Source organism: Pelodiscus sinensis, chromosome 4 (assembly GCF_049634645.1).
Source record: "Pelodiscus sinensis isolate JC-2024 chromosome 4, ASM4963464v1, whole genome shotgun sequence".
NCBI classification, from domain to species: domain Eukaryota; kingdom Metazoa; phylum Chordata; order Testudines; family Trionychidae; genus Pelodiscus; species Pelodiscus sinensis.
Window position 1 is genome coordinate 123715392 of NC_134714.1, and position 19999 is coordinate 123735390.

A 19999-nucleotide genomic window follows, 5' to 3' on the forward strand; every position below is an offset into this window, starting at 1 on the left:
AGGCATAGCATTGGAGTGACAGCCCCCCAGCAGAGCAACACAAGCACTGGCAACAGCTCAGCTCTGGGAGGGCTCACTTACAAGGATTTGCCAGCACCCAAAAGCACAGTCCTGAAAAGGGACCAAAATCCCAAATAAATCTATCTTACAGCTTACACAGAGAAAACTCATAAAGACGTTCCCTCTCAATGAGAGATGAACAGCTGTGGCTCCCTCTTGGTAATAATTATTTACACTGGGTTTGCTAATAAAAGTGTTTTTATGAAGTATAAAATGTAGGATGTAAGTGATTGCAAGTGAAAACAGGCAAATCAAAGGAAGTTACTAACCCAAAATAAACAAAACAGGCTAATTACGCCAAATACTCTAAGATAGGTTGTTACAAATGTATTTCTCAGCCCTCTGCTTATTCCAGATAAATTCCTTCATGTCAGGGCTGATCTTTACTCTGGCCTGGGTGTAACAGCTTCTTAAGTATTCCCTTAGGGTGGGGAGGCAGTCATCAAAAGCCAGCAGAAATTATGTTCATTGCTTTCCATTCCTTAAATAGAATTTCCCCATGGCGGGAACCTTTCGTTTAACTCTCCCTGTCCCCATGGGAAAATACCAGATTCAAGATGGATTCCAGCACCAGGTGGCAGGGTCACATGTCTAGGACCAACCAGAGTTTGGGTTTGCAGGAAAAACAAAGCCATTCACAGATTTACATTTACCTTGAGCACCAAGCCATTAAGCCCCTAACTGCAATTAATGGCTCTCGCTCATATTTCTAACTTCACCTACAAGATTGAGACATGCACACAAATAAAATATACACATTCAGGGTACCACAGGCTCTTGATTGATCAGTTACTTGACCTGTTTTGCCTAGAGCATATTCGAGATACACATATTTATATTAAAAACATATTTCCATAAAAATATAGAGGTGAAGTGTCACGAAACAGTGAAGATGCTCACTATGGTGATGGGACGGGTCTCCTGACATTGGAGTTAATCTGCCTCACTGAGGGGTGATAGCTCAGTTGAGGGAAGAAATCTTCCATTGACCTGTGCTTGTCTACACCAGTGTTTCTCAACCTTTTTTTTTTTATAAAGTACCCCTTTAAAAAAATTATAAGTACCCCCAGTACCTACAGTTGTTGGACACACACATTTTTTTCTACCATTGCAACACATTTGTTTAAACAACTTAATCATACCCAGGTAGGCAATGAAATTTTTGGTTGTAAAAAGTACAAAAATAATAAAGCGCTGTAAAACTTAAAATAAAAATTCAGTTTTCTGTAAATTTCAGTTGAGTTAACGTACCCCCCAGACTTCTCTCAAGTACCCTAAGGATACTTGTATCACTGGTTGAGAACCACTGGTCTGCACTGTGGGGTTAGGTTAGTATAGCTGCATCCCTTCAGGAAGGTGGATTTTTTTTTTACACCACTGGAAGATATAGCAATGCTGTTGTCACTTTTCAGTGTAGCCCAGGCCTGGAGATGGGAGCAGGGAGGAAGCACTCCAGGAAGGAGAGAAGGCGTTGAAGAGGGAATTTGAAGAAATGCAAGCACTTTTGGCTGATGGGAAAGAAAGAACCATCATGCCCAGGGAAGTGAAGTGTGGAAGGAAGAAGGGGAGGGGCAGAGGCATGAAGTGGGGAGTTAATGGAGCAGGACAGGTCTCTGAAGAGGATGAGAGTTTTTGGACATGGCTGCTCCTCTGCCTCTTGGCTCTCTGTTTTGCAGAGGTTTGCTCCGGAGCTGAGTGCCCTTTAACGCTCTCACTGACCTGACCTCTCCACAGAGCAGCTCTTTACCGATGCTCCAGTCATGCTGGATACTTCCAAGGGCTTGCTTTCCCGCTCCCTTGCTAATCTCCCTTCTCTCTTATCCTGCCCCCAGAAAATCGAGGACAAGAAGCTATTCTGGGGGATCCGAGCCCCAAGTGAAATCTTCCCCAAATACCAGTGGCTGGTGGGGAATCCAGACAAGGGGTGGCAGAATCAAGACAAGCAGGAAGGTGTGCCCATCACCACCAGGTGAGCGTTTCCTTGATCTCAAAGGGTGTGCCTAGACTACAGGGTTTTGTCGACACAATTGGACTTTTGTCAACAAAACTATACCTGCGTCCACACTGCCTTTGAGTTATGTCGACATAATGTCGACAAAACTCAGCAGTTTTTTTGACGTATGTAAACCTCGTTCTACGAGGAATAATGCCTTTTATCAACAGAGTTCTGTCGATAGAAGACATTATTGCATCTACGCTGTCCTTTGCGTCCACACTGTTATGTCGACAAAGCGGCTTGCTTTGTCGACAGAACTGGATGTAGTCTAGATGCTCTTTGTCGACAGAAGCTTTGTCAACAGTATCTGTCGACAAAACCCTGTAGTCTAGACATACCCAAAGGCAACAGGGTGCAGGGGTTTGCTATTTCAGCCTGTGATGATCATGTCCCCTAGGGTGAGAAGCACCTGTTAGCTAGATCAAAGGCCCCCTTCCTTGCATCCCTATGGGGAATTACTGTGCTGTGCTTGGTATCCTCCCTAGAATAACACTTCAAATCAAAGCGTAATGCTGAGCTCCTGTCCTCATGCATTGTGCCTCCCCAATCTGGTCTCCACCGATTCCCCACAACTGAACCAAATCCTCATTTCCTCTTCCTGCTCTTCTCCTTGCTCCAGATCTCTTAACCCATTCCTGAATCTGTGGTCCTTGCTATGGTACTTTAATATAAGAACTGCCATAATGGGTCAAACCAAAGGTCCATCTAGCTCAGTGGTTACCAACCTGTAGATTGCGATCGACTGGTCGATTGTGGGGGCATGAGCAGTTGATGATGAGGCATTCCAGACCCCCCCATTTCCTCCCACCCCCAAGAAGGAGCCTGCGCAGACAGAACCTCCCACAAAAATGAAAGTAGTGCCAGCTTCCTGTGACAGAGGGGAGGGGAGAGTCCCACAGCTGCGAACCAGGTCTGGAGTCTTAGGAAGTGAGCAAGCTGCTCTTTCCCTCCCCCAAACAGCTGGCACACTTCCTAAAAAGCCGGGTCTATTGCACCACCAGGGACTTCCCTCCCCCTGCTTCCTGTGGGGGGTGGGAGGAGGGAGTAGGAGTCCCAGGACTGTGCATCAGCTCCAACTTCTCATGAAGCACATGCTCCTCCTCTGCTCCCCACTACAGCCAGCGTGCTTCCTGGGAAGTTGGGGTTGGTGCACAGTCCTGAGACTCCTACTCCTCCCCGACCCCGTGCAGGAAGGCAGCAGGGGGAAGGAAGTCCCTGGCTTTTCAGGAAGCGTGCTGGCTGTTTGGGGAAGGGAAGAACAGCCCATGTGCTTCCTGAGACCTGGACCTGGCATGCAGCTGTGGGTTCCCCAGATACCTGCTGAGCTATCCTTGTCCCTTCCCCCGACCAGACCCCCATGAGTACCCTGCCCCAGCCCCCACCAGCACCCTGCTCCTTCCCCCTGGCCAGAACCCCACCAGCACCCTGCCCTCTGGCCAGACCTCCACCAGCACTTTGCTCCTGCCCAGATACCATCCAGCACCCTTCCCCTGCCTTGTGGCCAGACACCCACCAGCACCCTGCCCCGCCTCCTGGCCAACACCTACCAGCATCCTGCTCCTGCCCCCCCATCCCCACCCCAGCTTACTCCTGTACCCTATTTTCCACCCAGATTCTGCACCCCTATCCCTATCCCACTCACTGGCAGCCCTGTCCCGCACACTAGATCCCTCATTTTTGGCCCCACCTCAGAGTGTAGAGAGGCCCACAGATTCCACTAACTCTGGAACCTTGAACCTCAGTCCTGCCTACTCTTCCCTTACATGGGACTGGAGTGCCAAGAGAGGGAGGTGTCTCAATGGGGGCTACATTAGTGAGGCTCTGGGGGGGTGGGCGGGTAGAGGAGTTGCTTTTTTGCATCTCACTTGTGGGGCCACAACTGACTTTTCTGTGGGTCAGTGACCCCTGACTTAAAACAGGTTCCCTGCCCCTCTCATAAATAAAGACAATGCTGAAACCTTTTGTGTTTGACATAATATTTTACTTCATAATGAGTCCTGGCCAATAAACCCCCAACTGGGGCCAAGCCCCCATTTGGCTACAGCATCATAACACACCTGCACCCCCCCAGGCCCCAAATCTGAGCCTATCATACAGTGGAATCCCCTGTTCTGAGCCCCTCACAGTCCCAAATTCCTGCACCCCCACATCCCCAGTCTGCCACAACATTCCTGCACCATCCACACACTGCTACTCTGTGTCCTGAGCCCATCATACTCCCAGCCTCTCTGCTCTGAGCCCCTCACACACCTTAACCCAAACTCCTGCACCCCCACATCCACAAGCCTGCGGCTTGCTCAGCACCCCAACACTCTTCAGCCTGGAGCCCCCTCCCTGAGCCAGCAGCCCCTTCTCTACCTCCTCCCACATCCTACACCCACAGCTTGCACCTCTCCCCCCTTCCCACACCCAAATCCCTCATTCCCACCCCAGAGCCCGCACATCCTGTCTCAATCCATTGAGAGTGAGTAAAGGCTGGGGAGAGCAAATGATGGGGAGGAGGGGAACTGAGAAGGCCTCAAGAAAGTGTGGGGGGCTCTTGGGGAAGGGATCGGGTAGGTCTTGGCTTGCCCTGACATTTAAAAAGTGATCTTGGGGTTAGAGACCACTGCTTTAGCCCAGTATCCTGCCTGCCAACAGTGGCCAATGCCAGGTGCCCCCGAGGGAATGAACAGAACAGGGAATCATCAAGTGATCCATCCCCTGTCACCTATTCAGCCTCTGACAAACAGAGGCTCGGGACAACCCTACTCATACTGACTAATAGCCACTGATGGACCTAACCTCCATGAATTTATCTAGCTCTTTTTTTGAACCCTATTAAAGTCCTGGTCTTTATCTTTATTTCCCATTTCCCTGATAATCCCAGGCAATTACACTGACCCGTGCTCACCATTCAGTGTTTAATTCTTCCCATTTGGGTTTCCAGGATCTATGTCGTCAACTTTATCCTGCAGCACACAAGGATTTCTTCTGGAGGTAAGGAAATACTTTCCCTTTTCTAGCTCTCTCTTGCAGGGCCCATGTGGATAGTCACAAATACTCACCTCTAGTGCAAATCACACAATCACTTGCATTCCTAGCTCTGCCCATGGGCACACTTGAGCTGGCACGTGACCTCGTGCGCACACCAGTGTGACAGGTGCTGTACAGAAATCTTGGCATACTTGTGGGGGCAGCAGGAACAGTGCCTCTGCTGAGGTTGCCATCATCAGCACCCTGTGTACTGACCGGTGGGGGATGTTCTATGTCAGGGGTGGGCAAGAATTTTAGATGGGGGAGAGGGTACTCCAAGAATTTGGAAAGTGGTTGAGGGCCGCATTCTTCCATGATATTAATGGAGGAGGTGTGTGGTCTGGGATGGAAGTTAGGTGCAGAAGGGAGCTTGGGGTAAGGGAGGGAGTTTGGGTGAAGGAGGTGGTTGTGACTTGGGGCACTGGACTGAGGCACAAGGGGTTGGTTTGTGACCTAAAGCAGGGAATTGGGGTAGAGAAGGGATTGTGACCTAAGGCAGGGAATTGGGTTGTGAACTAGGGCAGGAGGGGACTCTGATCTGGGCAGCAGACTGGGGTGCCAGATCTGGGAGGGGATATAGGTGAAGGAGGGGGGCAGAGGATTTGGGTATGTGGATTACAAGGCTGGAGTGGGGGGGTAGAGGGTTGGGGGAGGGACTGGCTCAGGAGCCAGAGACAGGCTCTGTCCTGGAGACTTACCAGCTAGCAGCCCAGCACTTTCCTGAAGGGGCCTCCTTCCCTGCCCTGTCCCCACACAGGCTGCAGCCATGTGCTCTGTGAATAACTACGAGCCCTAGAGGAGAGGGATGTGGTGCTTCTTGTCTGCCTGTTACTGAAACAAGCACCTCCCATTGGCTAGTTTCAGCCAAAAACCAGACAATAGGATTGTGGGATTGTGCTGGGGGACAGAGCAGCTCCTAAAGCTTTCTCCTCTCCCCTCCCCTCCAGGCTTACAGATTTTAAAGCAAAACCACCCAGCAGCCACGTTTCTGAGCAGCATGTGGGTGGAGCGAGGAAAGCAGGGAGCCTGCCTGGAGCTCCCTGCTGTGTCCGCGGGCTGGATGCAATGGTTTGGTGGGCTGAATTTGGCCCGTGGGACGTCTTTTGCCTAGGCATGTTCTACATGCTCTGTCTGCAATGGCCGTGCCCATTCCTCACTGCCCATTCCTTTTCAACATCTGACCTCCAGTTGTCTGCAGGTTTCACCCAGAGCCTTTTCTCTTAAGGGGAGTTTGGATGCAGGGTCAGCCTGGGTTCTACTGTATGCATGGGGCTGGGGAATTGTGCTGGCCTGTCATCGCTAACTTTCCTGTTCCTGCTTTGCTGCTAGAGTGTCTCTGGAAGCTGATAAAGGAGAAGGTCTTTGAAGCAGCATTCCCACTGCACGAGGTGAGGAACGGGCAAGTGCCTCCAGGCTGAGAGTATATATGCACAGGCAGAAACGGGTATGGACTGCAAATGCAGAAGAGGATGTAGGTTAGTAGGGGAGGAGTGGCTGGGAAGACGGAGGAATTGGTCACGGTCTTATAGCTCCTTTGGCTAGGTGAGGGTGTTGTTGGCTTGTGTTTGGAAAAAGCCCTCGCTAACGTCCTAGTAGGAGTGCGTGGGATGTGCAAAGGGGGCGGCTGGCAGGTGTCTTGTCTCTCTCTCTGTGTCTGATCTGCATGCTGCTGTTTCCAGTCAGAAGAGAGGAGAAAATCCCTGAAGATGTTCTGGGCTCCATGGAGAAGGAAAAAGTGCAAGGAGGAAATTGAGACTTCCAGGTAATCCACGCCCAGAGTAGAGCCAAGGGGACCACACAAAGCCACAGTGTAAAACAACCAGCTAGCACTCAGGAGTCAGAATAACTTCACAGTCCATGGCTCTGAGCACCCAGCTCCTTCTGCTCCTCTTAGTTCTCCAGATGACTCCAAGCTCAAACTGCAGCTGGGCACACTTGTTTTGCTTCCCTTTGAGCCCACCTGGCTGCTGTGGGTTTGGGAGAATAGGATTTTGTTAACACTAGATCAGACTCTTGGTCCTTCTAGTCTAATATCCTTTAGCGGCCAGCTGCATTGGAGGTAGGTGCAGCAATTCTGCAGCAGGTAATTATGAGACCTGCCCCCCAAGAAATGGGCCTTTTTGTCCCCCTACATCCTTCTCCCAGACATCTCATGTTGTGACCAAGAGGGCTAAATCCCTTTCAGACCCCCTGGGTATATTAACCCTTACAGATTGTAGCCCTGGATAATCTGGTCTTCCATAGAAATGTACAGCCTTTTTTTCAATCCTGCTAAGCTCTGGGCCTCTCTTGTATCCAGTGGCAATGAGTTCCTCATGCTCCTTTGCTCGGATTAGAACTGCATTTCCTTTGACTGCATTTTCAGTTGCCATGTTTCATTTTTATTCTTGTACTGCATGAGAAATTCCTGACCTACCTTCTATGGGCCATTCAAGTATACAAAGTAATGACTGTCTCATTTTATTAGTCCCCTTGCTAAAATAAAGAATCCCAGTCTTTTCAATTTCTTCACCACAGGTTATTTTCCCGCATTCCCCCAAACCCTTCTCACTGACCATCTCTGAACCCTCTGAATGAAGGATGTTAAATTTAGATTAACCAACTAATCGAACAGTCGATGCAATTTGCATCGACTGTTCGATCACTTGATAAGGGCACCTCTGCCTTTGAAATGTAGCAAGAGCCCTGCTAGCTCTTGCTACATTTCAAAAGTGGAAGCGCTGCAGGGAGCACGGGGCCAGTGGGGGACTCAGGCAGTGCTCCACTGGCCCCGTGCTCCCTACTTTTGAAATGTACAAGAGTGGGGGCTTAGGGTTAGGCTCTTCTGCATTTCAAAAGTAGGGAGCGCAGGGCCAGCGGGGGACTGCTTGAGTCCCCTGCTTGCCCAGTGCTCCCACAGCCCTTCTGCTTTTGAAATGTAGCAAGAGCCCCACTCTTGCTCCATTTAAAAGGCAGCAGCACCGCTAGTCCCCACTGTGCCCCTACGGCCCCCATGGAGACAGTGCCGGGGAGAACTGGCTTTTAAGCTGGCTTCCCCTCAGCATCCTTCGCTTGCTGCCTATCTCTGTGGGTACGTCTACACTAGCCCCCTAGTTCGAACTAGGGAGGCTAATGAGGGCGACCGAAATTGCTAATGAAGCGTGGGATTTAAATATCCTGCGCTTGATTAGCATAGTCCCAGCCAGTCACCATTTTGGAAACTGACTAGCCCAAAGTAACTGCCTGCGTCTACACGCAGCGGAGAAGCAGGATTCCGAGATAAACCCCTTAGTTCGAATTAACTGTTAAACCTCATTCCACGAGGAGTAACAGTTAATTCGAACTAAGGAGATTATCTCGGAATCTCACTTCTCTGCTGCGTGTAGACGCGGGCAGTTACTTCAGGCTAGTTAGTTTCCAAAAAAAAAAAAAAAATCCCACGCTTCATTAGCAATTTCGGTCGCCCGTATTAGCCTCCTTAGTTCGAACTAGGGGGCTAGTGTAGACGTACCCTGATAGAGGCAGCAAGGTGGGAGGAAAGCAGCTAGTCAAGTCACTAGCTGCTCACATCCCTACTCTGAATCTGTGCTTTCCTTTTGGGGATGGGGGGGATCAGGACAGAACACAGGGTTCCAGATGAAGCTGCACCGTTAGCTCTATATGGAGGCATTCTCTTTCTGGTGTTAAGTCTCAGATTTGTTTACTCTGACTACAGCTGCACGTCCCAGAGGTCTTCAGCAAACTCCCTGACAGTGATGCCTGGGTCTCTTACAGGCTCACTGAGAACCCAGGAACGAGCAACTCCAATCAGTCCCTCCCACGGGTTATCTGGTTGCTAAATCGCTCGGCTTGGTTACTCCCTCAGAACTTCCCCACGTTCTTCTCTGGCCTTGACTAACCTGAGTGTTCAGATTTGTGTTCTCAGGAGACATTTGCCACATCATTGTTCATCCTCCCTCTCTTCCAGATCATTAACGCCTGTATTATCAGGGCAGGGGCCAGTGACCTAAGGAGAACAAGATTATGGGGCTCACAGATATACGGGGACAGCATCTCCAATCCTGAGGTCCTGAGGGGAAAATTCAGAAGGGATTTCCAGAGTGGAGACCACTGCCAAAGAGCATTTGGCTGACATTGGATATAGTCACTGCAAATCTGGAACTAGAGGGGGGGGGTACCTGGTTTCATCTCCTGCCTTGTCTTTCAGGAATTACTTTGGGGAGAAGGTGGCCTTGTATTTTGCCTGGCTAGGCTGGTACACCTACATCCTATTGCTAGCTGCTGTGCCAGGCATATTCCTCTTCCTATATGGGATCTTCCATTTTAATTCCAGTCAGGTCAGGTAAGTGCACTGAGGGGACACTATGTGCACGTCATGTATCGATGCGTGATCGACTGCAGGGAAATGGAGGTGGTCACATCGCCTAGACATGGCATCCAGTTTTGGGGGCCCCAGCCTGAGAGGTCTTTCTATGGGACTGCCTCTGACTCCTCCAGAGGGCTTGCCGGGTCGCTGACCTCTAACAACTGCTCCGCTTCCTGGAACCACAGCAGGAATCTCCCTTAAGGGCAGCAGCTCTCCCACCGCAGGACAGCAATCGTAATGGTGCGTGTTCCGCAGTCACATGACCCCACATTCTAGCACCTAGTCTGGCCCTTCTAAGCCACCACGGACCAAACTGCTGTGGAGAAGGGGGATGCATCGCAGGCAGAGAGCGCCACATTGTCCAAGCTGCAGATTACGTGCTTGCAAGACCCCCACCTGGCTCTACCATAGCACGGATATTAGGTAGCTGCCATGTAGAGCTTTATTCCTTCCACTAGCAGGGAGTACCTCCTCTACCTGGTGAGTGTGATAGATGGCATAAGTACCCATCTGGTGAGCTGGCAAAGCAAACACTGTTCTCCTTCCTTTCTTTCCTGCTCCAGCAAAGAGATCTGTGAAGCCAACACCACCATCATGTGCCCGCTCTGTGACCAGAAGTGCCCGTTCTGGCAGCTGTCGGATACTTGTACCTACGCCAAGGTAAATCAATGCTCCCCAGAGAAACCTTCTGTTTCCCCACTAGGCCCTTGTTTCCAATAGATGCTGTGCCTGTGCCTCCTCAGAATATCCCCAGCAGCACGTGGCTGATGCAAATACATTAGAAACAAGAAGACGACCAAGCATAAGGTCAGCCCATTACTCAGTAAAGAGGGAAAAGCAATAACAGAAAATGTAGAAAATGTCAGAGATGCTTAGTGACTTCTTCGTTTTGGTTTTCACCAAGAAGGGTGGTGGAGATTGGACACCTAGTGTAGTGAATGGCAGTGAAAATGGGGGAGGTTCAGAAGCTATAATAGGGAAAGAATAAATTAAAAATTACTTGGACACATTAGATGTCTTCAAGTCACCCAACCCTGATGAAATGCATCTTAGAATACTCCAGGAGTTGACTGAGGAGATATCTGAGCCTTTAACTAAGATCTTTGAAAAGTCATGGAAGGCCGGAGAGATTCCAGAAGACTGGAAAAGGCGAACAGAGTGGCCATCTATAAAAATGGAAAAAAGGACAACCTGGGGAATTACAGACTGGTCATCTTAATAGGGCCCTGCACGGATACAAAATTTACATCTGCAAAAATGATCTGCGTATATCCGCATTCACATCCATGGATGCGGAGACACACAGATACAAAGTGGAGAGCTGCAGATTTGTAGGGCTCTGCAGCTTAAGTTCTGTACTAGGAAAGATAATGAGGCAAATTATTAAGCAATCAATTTGCAAACATCTAGAAGATAATAAGTTGATAAATAATAGCATGGATTTGTGAAGAACAAATCATGTCAAACCAATTTTATAGCTTTCTTTGATAGGGTGACAAGCATGTGGATGGAGGGGAAGCCGTATATGTGGTATATCTAGACATTAGTGAGACTTTGAATGCAGTCTTGCATGACCTTCTCATTAACAAACTAGGGAAATACAACCTAGATGGAACTACTATAAGATATCCTAACTGGTTGGATATCTGTTGGATATTTGGTTCATGATCATACTGGAAGGGCATAATAAGTGGGGTTCTGCAGGGATCAGTTTTTTGGGTTTAGTTCTGATCAATATCTTCATCAATTTTTTATAAAAGAGGAGACTGATAGAGGTCTATAAAAGCATGAGTGGTGTGGAGAGGGTGCATAAAGAAAAGTTCTTCATTAGTTCCCATAATAGAAGGACTAGAGGACACCAAATGAAATGAATGGGTAGCAGGCCTTCAAACTAATAAAAGAAAGTTCTTCTTCACAAAGCAAATAGTCAACCTGTGGAACTCCTTGCCGCAGGAGGCTGTGAAGGCTGGAACTATAACAGAGTTTAAAGAGAAGTTAGATAAAGTCATGGAGGTTGGGTCCATGGAGTGCTGTTAGCCAGGGTGTAGGAACGGTGTCCATAGTCTCTGTTTGTGGAAGGCTGGAGATGGATGGCACGAGACAAATAGCTTGGTCATTGTCTTCGGTCCATCCCCCCCAGGGTAGCTGGTGTTGGCCACTGTTGGCAGACAGGCTACTGGGCTAGATGGACCTTTGGTCTGACCCAGTACGGCCGTTCTTAAGTTCTAAGCTCAGGGCTCAGGGTCGGGGGTATCACCGGACCACCTTGATTTTCATGCAAACCTGCTCCTGGGTTTGCATGTGGCTTTTGGTGGTCAGGCTGGCAGCTATACTGCCCTAGACGGCCACTTTCCTGTGCCTAGTGCGGAGGTCGTGGACGTTGGAGGCCTCCCTCCAAACCTGGATGAGGTCTACGATCTCCGCACTAGACCAGGCGGGCGCCCGCCTCTTGCGGCCCCGGGCAGGCTCCTGGGAGCCGCCAGCCTGGTCCTGGGAAGAGGCAGAGGGCTGGGTGGCAGCGGGTGGCTGGCTCATGCCGTGCCAGGTGCAGGGTCTGCTAGCTGGGTGCTTGCAGGCTTGCACTTGGCACGGGCACCATCGCCAGACCATGCCCCTTTAAGGGCTCCAGGCCTGGGAGGGGGGCAGAAGAGTTTCCCTGGTTGTGCCCAGAGTGGCCACCGGGCAAGCTGGGAAGGGCTAGCCTCCCACTAGTTCGAATTAAGTGGCTACACAGCCCTTAATTCAAACTACTCAATTCAAACTAGGCGTTAGTCCTCGTAGAATGAGGTTTACCTAGTTCGAATTAAGTGCTCCGCTAGTTCGAATTAAGTGCTCCGCTAGGTCGAATTAAGTTCGAACTAGCAGTTTGCATGGGTAGCGCCTATTAAAGTTAATTTGAACTAACGGCTGTTAGTTCCAATTAACTTTGTAGTGTAGACATACCCTCAGGAGGTTAAGCACTGGAATAAATTGCCTAGGGAGGTTGTGGAATCTCCATCACTGGGGATTTTTAAGAGCAGGTTAGACAGACACCTACCTGTAAGAGATGGTCTAGACCAAGGGTTCCCAAACTTGGGGGCGTGCTCCCATGGGGGTGTGTGAAGAAATTCCAGGGGGGGGTGCGAGGTGACCCAGCCCTCCCCCCCGCCCCCCGTCAATCCCACCCTAAGTTTTGCTGCTATTTTTTTTAGGGGGCGGGCGTGATGCTGAAAAGTTTGGAAACCACTGGTCTAGACAGTGATTGGTGCTGTCATGAATGCAGGGGACTGGGCTAGAAGACCTCTCAAGGGTCCTTCTAGTCCTACAATTCTATGAATACCTTTCCTCCAGGAAATGAGTCAGTTACTGAAGGTGGCTGCAGGGAGATCTTGCAAGAGAATTGTGTCCAGCTCTGGTGTCTTGCCTGTGGGGTAGGGACTTCCCAGGCCCTGGGTGGAGTCCTAAGAACTTCTGGTTTCTCTTAAGTGCCATGGAGCTGCTCTCCCTGCTCTCCCAGTGCCTTTTCCATGGTCCTTGCAGAACCCCAGGGGCTTCATCCATCCGCACCAGCCAGAGTTGTGTCATCCCTGTCTCTGTCTCTCCTTTTCCAGGTCACGCACCTGTTTGACAACGAGGGGACGGTTTTCTTTGCCGTGTACATGGCTCTCTGGGGTAGGTTTCTGTCTCTGTGTGCTGAGCATGAGGCCTTGAAGCAGGAAAGGGCTCAGGGGACAATTTTTATAACAGGAAGTGCTGAGAACTATTGAACCAAACTGTAAAGACAATAGAAACCACTTCACGTCAGGGGATGCTGCAGCACCCTCTGCATCCCTAGTTCCAGGACCTATGAAAGGGCCTGCCAGCTGCAGCCTGATGACAAACAGGATCCAAGGCTGTTGATTCAGAACCGACCTACTCCCTCTCTGCCTGGCAGAGTGGTGTAATTTACCAAGGGGAGGAGTGGGGTTGGGCAGCTTGGGAAGGGGGGAGGGTTGATGAAGTTTCATGAATTTGGGGATGGGTTTGGGTACTTTGTCACTTTAGATCATTGGTTCAAATCCAGTTCTGGACATTTCCCCCCCTGGTGTCTGCCCCGTGGCCTATTGTGAATTGAGTTCGGTGGCCCATCTCCCTATGGGTTTTCTCTGTACGCATCTGGGTATCTAACCTGGTTCCCTTTCAGCTCTGAGGTGACCAGCATACGCCTTATAAAAGCATCGCCATGGCTTGCGCTAACTGATAGCCTCAAGGTCTAGCTGGGCAATCGGGGTTGGAGAAGTGGAGACTGCCTGAAGTCAGCTGTCCCTGGGGCTACCCCGAGCTATACAGGGGCCGGGTGGGCCTCCAGCCCCAAATTCTGGCATTAAGCCACACTTGGATCTCCACGCCTTCCCTCTCTCCTGCAAAGCCTGGCACAGGATCTGGCCCAACGCTCTGCTAGCAGCTCACACAGCAAAGATATGAGAAATATGCCCCAGAACAGAGGGGAGGGGCAGCCCGTGAAGCTGGGGATAGGCATCTCTCAACACTGGCTACTACAGACTGGCCACCAAGTCCTGGAAGTGCATTCAGACCAGCTGGGCTCCTCATCCTGGATTGTCCCCAGGACTCCCAGCAATACACACCCTCTGTTTGGAGGGCTTTTCTGCAGAGGGTTCCAGGCGACTGCCCTCCCTCTTGGACGAGAACCTGGATGCTAAGCAGCCCTTCCCCGCCCTGGCCTGCAGAAAAGACTTGTGCTCCTGTGATTCCGTTGCTAAGTGGGTGTCTTCATGGGGCAGAAGGGTCTCTGCTGCTCTGACCATGCTGTTTCACCTACAGCCACCGTGTTTCTAGAGCTGTGGAAGAGGAAAAGAGCGAAGGTGGTCAGTGGCTGGGAACTGTACCGGTGGGATGATGATGAGGTGAGAATAAGTCTCTTCTTTGCACTGTCACCCTCTTTATAGACTTTAAGGCCAGAAGGCAAAACCGTGATCATCTAGTCCGATCTGTGTGTTGCAGGCCTCAGAACCTCACCTACCCACCCACTCCTGTCATAGACCCCTAACCTCTGGCTCAGTTACAGGTTGAACCTCTCTAGTCCGGCACCCTCGGCTGAACCATAAAATTTGCCGGACCACGGGAGGTCTATCAGCATGACCAGCACTTCCACTGCTTATTGGGCTCTTTGAGCCATTTAGGGGTAAATTAGAGCTAGATAACAGCACAGAATGCTGAGAGCCAGTATTGGTGGCTGTCAACAAACTTTATGGAACCACAGGAAACTTGGTCACACCTGTGATAACACCTGGCTAATTAAAATCCTGCCGGACCACAGATGTTGCCAGACCAGAAAGGGCTGGATTAGAGAGGTTCAACCTGTACTGAAGCCCTCAAATAATGGTTTAAAGACTTCGAGTTACAGACAATGCACCACTGATGCTAGTTTATACCTGCAAGTGACCTCCGGCCCACGTTAGTGGGAGTTTGGAGGGGCTTTTTTGTTTGTTTTGCTCCTTACTTGTGTGCAGCCCCTGACCAATGTTTCTATGGGTCAGCAGCCCCGTGATCCAAAAAAGGTTCCCCACTCCGCTCTACAAGTCCTGTTCCTATTCTGCTCTGCCAGAGCATGCCATATTCATCCCAGGCTTCTATCTCATATGTTCATCCCATGCAAAGCAATATACTGCCCCTTGGTTCACTTTCCCTGGTGTACAGCTCTGATGCATGCTCTTTCTCCCTCATTCCCAGGAAGAGCTGGCCTTGCAGCTGATCAACGACCCCAACTACGAGCTCAGGAAGTACCAGCACTCTTATGCTGGCAGCACTGCCGTGCTTCTCTTAGTCCTGCTCATGGTACGTGTGCTCTCGGTTGTCCCGGACACCTCTGACCATGTGTGGGTTTCTATCGGCGTTGGGGTGTCGGTGGAGTGAATGCAACAGAAAGGGGCATGACAGCAGACAGGGGACTGCATAGCCTAGGGTCTGTGGGTGGCCTGTGGAGCCTTTCATCAGAGGCCACGTGGATTCTGGCCCAGAACGGTGGAGATTTCAAGCCATCGCCATTGTGTTGCTGCTTGGTGGCCAGTGCGGTGAGCTCAGTCTGGTTCCTAAACACGCCCCTCCCCCCAATGAGTCTGCATTAACTGGCCCAGCTTCAGAGTGGACATGTATTGAGTGGGCCTGGGGACCGAGCACCCCTAGCCTCTACTACAGGGGAGTAAAGTCTAGGGTAACCAGATCGCCATATTTAAAGGGGCAGTCCCATTTTTAAGCCTTTCTGCAGCTGTCCCGACTTTTTCTTAAAAACAGGCAAATTGTCCTGTATTTTCCATCTCCCCCACATCAGTTCTGGTGTATGCTGCCAGCTCCCTGCTCACCAGCCCCTCCTCCCACCAGCAGTGAGTGAGGAGGTCCAGTGGCTGATGATGGAGGTGGGCATGCTGGGACTGATGACGGGGTGGGGGGAGGGAGGAGATGCAGTGCACAGGGCTGGCCCCTCCCCCTGCTGGTCCATCAGCATGGCTCCCGCTGCATGCCAGCTCTCAGCCAGCAGGGCCCTGCCCCCTGTCCTGTTTTGGCTGCCGTGGCTGGTGCAAATGCCAGGCCGCAGCCAGTTATATGTGGCCTCTGCTGCCCACCCATTGGCCCTTTTCTCTTGGTCCTATCCCTGCTTTGCCCCTTCGCTCCCTAGCTCTGCTGTCCCTCCCTATCCCCACCGGCAGGGCTCGTGCCACTCCCAGCGCTATGTGGAGAACCAGCCCCTGTCGGAGCGCTCGGCTCAGCAGCTGTATGGCCAGCTGGCTCCTTCCTCCCCCCACTGCCTCTGGCACCCTGGGAAAGCTCAAGGCCCTCTGGCTCGAGGCGCTGGCCAGGAGGTGCTGAGACCTGCCTGGGCCAAAGCCCTGCAAAGGGCTGGCACGGGGAAGCCTCACCACCCTTTGGCTAAGCTCTGGAGTGGTGGGGTTGGGGGAGGGAAGGGGAGAGCGATTTTTTTCCAGCCTGTTCACACCCCAAACCTGCAGGTTCCACAACAGCCCCCATGGCAGGGCCTTAGCACCCTTTCTACCCCCATCCCAGTCCTGCCCCCAGGGATGAGCAAGGGGCTACCCTGTCCCCTGCTGAGCCCCCTCTCTGGTCGGGTTTGCGGAAGCCCCTGCAGTCCGGTTCCTTGGGCCCTGGTGCACAGTGTAGCCTTCATGCTTAACCCCTTCCTGCCCACGCTGTAGCCTGCAGGGAAAGAAGGCGGATGGGTTTTGTTGGTGGCTAGCAGTAGCCTGGAGGGGTCAGCTGCCTTTTGACACCACCTGGGCAGGAAAGAACAAGCTACATCTTTCAGTTGTGGGGAGGAGAAGAGGCAGGGGCAGGAGAGAAGAAGAGCTGAGATCTGCAAAAACATGGGCCAGGTCACCCCTTCCTTCTCCCCCCTCCCCGTGACTGGAAGCAGCTCCCGTCCCATCCTCCCACACAGTGCCAAAAGGCTGCTGCTGGCCCCATTCTGGTGTGAACCTCGGCAGAAATCTGGGGGGAGAGGGCACCCCTTGTGCCCATCCACCTGTGGCCTCAGGAAGACGCGGCACCAGTTATCAGGAGAGGCAGGTTTGTCTCAGGGGCCCAGCCAGGAATGGAGAATAGAGAGCGTTAGAAGGGAGGTTTGGGCCGGTTGGATGGTCACCTCCTTTGCCCCTCCCACCCATGTGAGAGAGTGCATGGGAGTGTGTGTCACGCTTCCCCATGAGTGTGTGTGTGTAGAGGGAGTGTTGTGTGTCACCCTTTCTTGTGCAAATCCTAAAGCCTTAAAGACAAAAAGGCAATTACAAAAATCCAATTATGCAGTATTTCTTTTCTGGGGGGACGGGGTCTCGGTCCCCTTAATGTTAGCTTGAACATTTGTACTGCACAGTTCTGATTGACTGCCATTGAACGGGCAGGAATATGGGCCATTTTACCAGGTGTCCTGTATTCATCATAGAGAAATGTTGTCACCCTAGTAAAGCCCGTCTGCAGGGCTGTCCCTGTGCTGGAAACATGAATTGCTGCTGGACATCCTCCGCCTTTTCTTTGGACAGATGTGTTGGGCAGGGGAGGGGGGAGTCAGGCTGCAGGGCTGACACTTGGGCACTACGCTCCCACAGACACAGCAGGGAGGCAGCTGTTTGCGTGGAAAAGGCCAGTTTCTTTCCTGAAAACTCACTGGCCCGTGCCAACTGCCTGACTCTCCCCTAGGCCCCTGCAGACAGTGTCCCAGCAACAACCCCCCCCCCCCGTGTGACAGGGAAGATGGTTTAGAAAAGCCATGTGCAAACTGTACATGGGGGCAGGGGGTCAGCAGGGGCAGGATGAGTAACTGATGATTACTCTGCTCATGAGAGATGGTGGCCAGGGCCAACTTATCCATTAGGCACAGTAGGCACAGTGCCTAGGGCCCAGGATACTTTTAGGGGCCCACAAAAACATTTTAAGTTCTTTTAAAATCAGAAGAAAAAAAATGAACTTTTAGGGTCGAAGAAAATGTTTTATTTTTTTCTCACGTCAGAAAAAAATGAAACTTTTAGGGCCCACGAAAATCTATTACGTTTTGCCTAAAACAGAAAAAAAATGAAATGTTGAAGTATTTAAAGTTATATCAAAAATAATTTTGAACATTTTTTTTTAATGGAGGATGGGGCCCATGAAGGCAAAAGTGCCTATGGCCCACGAAAGTCATAATGTGGCCCTGATGGCGACGTTAACAATGAGAATCAGACTTTACTTGCCTCCCCCTGCCCCCCCAACCCCACATGCACGCTCCTGGCCAGTGTGTCTGTATTTACCCACCTCCCTGCTAGGAACTGTGCTGGGCACAGGTGTTCTGCTCTGCAGGCCGTGCATGGGCCTGGATCTCAACCAGCAGCAGTTGAGCATCCAGAACCTCTCTTCACCTGGCCACATTGCGGTCTGTTGTTCCCCACACGCACCCCAGTTGGCTCAGTTTCCCCCTCTGCCTTTGCTGCCTGCTCCCCACCCCCAGCTCCTCCTGTCTCTAATCCCCAACCTGCTGTCCTCCCAGATCGCCGTGCTCATTGGCATCGCCCACGCGCTTGTCATCTACCGAGTGATGGCCACGGTCATCTTCACCAAGAGTGACTCCGAGTTCCTCCGAGAGCGGGCCGACACCCTGGCGGTGGTGACGGGGGCCGTGCTGCATTACGTCACCATTGTCATCATGACCAAGGTACAAAGCACGACAGGACTGGGGCCCTCCTTGCTCCCTGCCATCAAACACCCTTCCAGTCCCTTCTCTCCTTTCACCCTCCCTCCCTGTCTCTCCTCAATTGCAGGTGAACAGGCGTGTGGCGCTCTTACTCTGTGACCTAGGTAAGGCAAAGCTGAGATGGTTTGCCCCCTGCCTCTAGCATCCTCCAGCGCAGCCAACTGGAGTCCTCCTGAACATTGGCGGCAGAGCACGAAAAGGGCTCGCTCTGTGCCTGGGTCTTCTGTGTGGCCCAGGCCAACGGAATGAACCTGCACAGAGCTCTAATGAGCACAGTGGGCTGGAAGCAATTCCAGAGTTAAAAGTTTTCCACTGGGGCACTAGCTTCAGATGGTTAAAAGGAGGGACTCTGCTCCAGTCCCAATTCTGATCTCTGTTGCTACCAAGGCTCCCGTAAGGAGAGTTAAGTCTGGCAGATAGCCAGCAATCCAGTCAGCATGTTGGATGGCACCAACAGGCCTGTCTTTACTGCCACGAAGTAGTGACACTCCGCCAATCAATCTTCTGGTTTTCGATTTAGCAGGTCTAGTAAAGACCTGCTAAATCGAACGCTGATGGTGCCCCCCTTGATCGTGGTACTACTCACAGTCACAGGGAATAAGGGAAGTCAACTGGAGCATTTCTCCTGTTGACCTCCCGCTGTGGGGCTGCCCCAGAAAATTGATGTAAGGAACATCAACTCTAGCTATGCAGTTGTCATAGAACAGAGGCCACACAAGTGCATGGATTGCTGTGTACATCCTGGATTGCCGAGGTTTACTCGAACCCGGGCTACACATTCCAAGGAACTGTGTTCAGGGCAGTAAAAGGACGGAGTGCTTTGGAATGGAAGCATGATGGGCTGAAGGAGCCTGTCCAGGAAGGAACGGGGCTCCCACTACCAGGACTAACCCACTTCCCTGTGTTTCCGTTTCCAGAGGAGCCGCGGACATTCTGCGAGCGCGAGAAGATCTTCACTGTGAAATTCTTCACCTTCCAGTTCTTCACCTACTTCTCCTCATTGATCTACGTCGCCTTCTTCCTGGGAAGGTGAGCGCGGCTGCGCCCGGCCCAGTCTCCAGCTGGTGTCATTCGGCACAGAAGGAGCTGGGCGCATTCACCCCAGCCAGAGGTCTGCATTAATACTGACACGCACAGCCAAAGCCAGTCACCCTAGGGGAGCCCCTAAACCCAGGCAAGCTTGCCCCAGGCTTCTAACCACTGGTTGCTGGGAGAAGAGCTTGTCTGCTCCCTTGGGAAGGATAAAGAAATCTCATGAGTGAGAGAAAGCCCCTGCAGCCTGACTTTTGGGATGAAAACTTGGCCCCCAGGAAGTCGCTGGGAATTTTGCCATTGATTCCAACAGAGCCAGGATTTCACCCATGTTTTTTCG

At 51.4% G+C, this 19999-nt stretch overlaps 1 protein-coding gene across 4 annotated transcripts in view; it reads left to right on the top strand.

The window, feature by feature from the left end:
* The window catches only part of ANO9 (anoctamin 9), a 47708-nt gene that overhangs the window by 13277 nt on the left and 14432 nt on the right, over positions 1-19999 (top strand). For all 4 annotated transcript variants that reach the window (XM_075928343.1, XM_025188941.2, XM_006131649.4 and 1 more), the window contains 12 exons: positions 1893-2029; positions 4986-5035; positions 6401-6459; positions 6751-6833; positions 9258-9392; positions 9980-10076; positions 13007-13067; positions 14217-14299; positions 15126-15230; positions 18424-18588; positions 18695-18731; positions 19545-19656. In XM_075928343.1, the coding sequence (XP_075784458.1) occupies positions 1893-2029; positions 4986-5035; positions 6401-6459; positions 6751-6833; positions 9258-9392; positions 9980-10076; positions 13007-13067; positions 14217-14299; positions 15126-15230; positions 18424-18588; positions 18695-18731; positions 19545-19656 (1124 nt within the window). The remainder of the gene's footprint in view (positions 1-1892; positions 2030-4985; positions 5036-6400; positions 6460-6750; positions 6834-9257; positions 9393-9979; positions 10077-13006; positions 13068-14216; positions 14300-15125; positions 15231-18423; positions 18589-18694; positions 18732-19544; positions 19657-19999) is intronic.